The sequence below is a fragment of the Leucoraja erinacea genome, chromosome 10 (genome assembly GCF_028641065.1).
Source record: "Leucoraja erinacea ecotype New England chromosome 10, Leri_hhj_1, whole genome shotgun sequence".
NCBI classification, from domain to species: domain Eukaryota; kingdom Metazoa; phylum Chordata; class Chondrichthyes; order Rajiformes; family Rajidae; genus Leucoraja; species Leucoraja erinaceus.
This window is the reverse complement of record NC_073386.1, coordinates 55,264,557-55,268,044: the sequence shown is the minus strand read 5'-3', so window position 1 is coordinate 55,268,044 and position 3,488 is coordinate 55,264,557. Positions and strand designations below refer to the sequence as shown.

The 3,488-nt window shown below is 47.7% G+C and overlaps 1 protein-coding gene across 1 annotated transcript; it reads right to left on the bottom strand.

The window, feature by feature from the left end:
- Positions 1 to 453: 453 nt before the first annotated feature.
- LOC129700678 (vascular cell adhesion protein 1-like) lies at positions 454 to 1,221 on the bottom strand. The gene is made up of 2 exons (XM_055641258.1): positions 874 to 1,221; positions 454 to 755 (listed from the first exon to the last, which is right to left on the bottom strand). The coding sequence occupies exons 1-2, from the start codon at positions 998 to 1,000 to the stop codon at positions 469 to 471; spliced, it is 414 nt and encodes a 137-aa protein (XP_055497233.1). The 5' UTR covers positions 1,001 to 1,221; the 3' UTR covers positions 454 to 468.
- Positions 1,222 to 3,488: the final 2,267 nt, after the last annotated feature.

Below are 3,488 nucleotides of genomic sequence, written 5' to 3'. Positions count from 1 at the left end.
TGTAAATTTTGCTTCAGTGGCGTTTTATTTTTGTATGTAAAACCCCACTTGATAACCATGGGCCATTTTAAAATTTTACAGCCAGATTTATCACTTCTGAAACTTTTTAGATGCCAAAGGAATCAAGAAAAAACACAATTAATGCCTTACTTTTGATGAAATGCAGTGAGCAAACGGCCAATGTTCGCCAAGCACTTCAGCTGTTGTTGTCCCTTCCGCTCTCGCTTCTATCTACCATAATTTCTCCTCATTTTGGAATTCTGAAGTAGGATAAATGTCTTTCATGCTTATCCCGATTTCCATAATTATTTACAGCACAAAAATTGACAATTTCAGCGGGTTTTAACGGGCCCGCTACGCTGGAAACAATGGTCACTGCCTACCTGCAGTTCATCGCGTGTACTCCAGTTGGCGCAGCGTGGAAACAGTATGGGTCATGGGTTGTGACCCGACTGCCGTGAAACCTCCCTATAGTGAAACCCACGCACCTTGAACGTGGAATTCCACCTCCTTGGTGATTGTCCCCAGTTTATTGCCGGCTTCACAGCGGTACATTCCCGTGTCCCCGAACAGGGCCGGTGACAGGTGCAGAATCGCTCGGTCCTCGGCCACGACTGACCAGTTGCCGGCGGATAACTTGCTCCACACTATCGTGGCAGCGGGGCTGCTGTCTGCAGCACAGGTTAGCCGAACATCCTGACCCTCTCTCACTGTGGCAGAGGGCTCTGCAGTAATGTCAATCCCCGTGGGAGCATCTGTAGAAGGAGATGGGATAATTCACTACATTAAAGGCGGGCGACTTAAACCATTGTCCAGACTGCGTCTATGACTGTGATTCCGTTCTCAATGTTATATCTCTGTCTCCATACTTACAGTGAACCTGTAACGTTAGCGACCCCTCGGCCTTGCGTGGTTGGTTCTCCGTGAGTAATTGCACTCGGCATGTCAGCTCTTGTCCCGAGTCTCGCAATTCAGCCGTCAGTTCGTAGGTGAAGTTCATCGCCGTTTCTTCCTCTGTGTAGTCACGGAAGCTGTCGGTCTTCAGCAATGTTGTTCCTTTCAGCCACTCCACCTCCACTTGAGCGGGGTAGACTTTGGGGACCGTACATCTCACGGAGCCCCTCTGGCCAACTTCCAGGCTGCCCACAGTCTCCACGATGAGTGTGTCGGACAGAGCTGCAACGACACGTGGATTCAGGAATCAAACAGGGATTCAGGGTGGAATGTACAGCACCCAAGTTGCCCATCGATTTAGTCAGAGGGTGGTGAATCTGCGGAATTCATTGCCACAGAAGGCTGTGGAGGCCAAGGCAATGGATATATTTAAGGCAGAGATAGGCAGATTCTTGATTAGTACGGGTGTCAGAGGTTATGGGAGAAGGCAGGAGAATGGGGTTAAGAGGGAGAGATGGATCAGCCATGATTGAATGGCGCAGTAGACTCGATGGGCCGAATGGGCGAATTCTGCTCCTATAACCTATGGCCTTATTTCGCACCGTTCAGTAAATAACCCGGGCGGAATCAAGAGCAGAGACCGGTGTAGTTTGCTGACTTGTCACTGATAGAGATAAGATACAGCTGGTGAGTTGACCCAATCTGCATCCAGCGGTCAGGGCCAGCCTTCGATCCCATTCTTCCACTGATTGAGTCGGGTTGCTTGCGTAAATGTGCCAGCCTTGACCATTACCCTAACATGAACATGTTCCCCTGTGCTCTTGCTAACTCACTTTTGAAAGCCTCCACTTGCCAGGTGTCTGCCAGATGACCTGCAAAGAGTTCGACCTCATCGACCGCTGCAAATTTACCTCCAAAATAGGCCTCTACTGCTCGCTGAGAGAGGGTTTGCAAGGTGTGTGGGTTGGCAGTATATTCATTCAAACTCGTCAACCCGCCGAGAAGCCAGGTGTCCAACGCAAAATATTAAGCTTGCTTCAAAGTGATGAGGACATGTTTGCAACAAATCTAGATTTTTTTCACAACAAATAGAACTAAGCTGCTTGCTGTTCGTATTTAAATTTCTTTTGGTTTGGTTCTAACGTGCAAAACGAAGCGGAAAAAATCTCCGCCACTAAGACTAGTTTGCAAAGTAGGATTCCCCCCCCCCCCCCCGCCCTTCCCTCTGGGTCAAGCAACCATTCAACTTCCTTTTGGACAGATTTTGATCTTCGGATTGTACAAAATTCCAGCGGTCCTGTGGGAATGGTCCATTTTCCATCGCCGAGACAAACAAAAGCGCCGCCGAAATCCCCCAAACTGGATCGTCACGTTACAGGCACGTTATAGATAGCCAGGTACTTTCACACTGTCTGGAAGTGCCGGAGAATGAAACGTCCCGGGGATTATGAAAGAAATCAGATAACTCATGACAAAAGTGTTGAAAGGGGATATGAAAACGAAAGTATTGTATGTATAGGGAATGTTCTTGAAACGTCCCCTATCCATGTTCTCCAGAGATGCTGCCCGACCCGCTGAGTTACTCCAGCATTTTAGTCTTCCTGCCAAACTGAAAACGCTTTCTGAAGAAGGGTTTCGGCCCGAAACGCTGCCTATCTCCTTCGCTCCATAGATGCTGCTGCACCCGCTGAGTTTCTCCAGCATTTTTGTCTACCTTCGATTTTCCAACATCTGCAGTTCCTTCTTAAACACTTCCAATCTCACGCAATAGGTCGCTCCTGCTTCCCTTCAGCCCGTCATAGAAGATAGCCCTTTTCGTCAATATGTAGGAAGGAACGGTAGACGCTGGTTTACACGGAAGATAGACACAAAATGCTGGAGTAACTCAGCGAGCCTTATTTTGGAGCATTTTTGCACCAAATATATGACCAATATTTCAGAAATTAACAGGAACCTGAGAGGCAGCTTTTTCACACAAAGGGTGCTGGGTGTATGTAACGAGCTGCCAGAGGAGGTAGTTAAGGCTGGGACTATCCTGTTGTTTAAGAGACATTTGGACACGAACATGCATAGGACAGATTTAGATCGATATGGGCCAAACGCGTGTGTGGGACTAGTTTAGATGGGACGGCGTGGGCAAGTTGGGCTGAAGGGCCTGTTTCCATACTGCATTATTCTATGACTAAAAAGTGAAGAAGAAAAATGCATGTAGATAAGTAGAGCAGATTTGAAAGAGGAGTGAAATGTAAAGGCAGAGAGAGGTTTATGGGTGGAAAGGAACATAGGAAAGGAGGAGGGGAGTGGGCTTGGGCAGATGGGTGAAGGGAAAATAGTCACAAAGTGCTGGAGTAACTCAGTGGGTCAGGCAGCATCTGCGGAGAATATGAATAGGCGACGTTTCACAGAGTGCTGGAGTAACTCAGCGAGTCAGGCAGCATCTGCAGAGAATATGAATAGGTGACATGTCACAGAGTGCTGGAGTAACTCAGTGAGTCAGGCAGCATCTCTGGAGAAAAGGTATAGATTATATTTCGGGTCAAGACCGTTCTTCAGTAATATTCATGATGTGACATGCATAGACATTCCTGAATGTT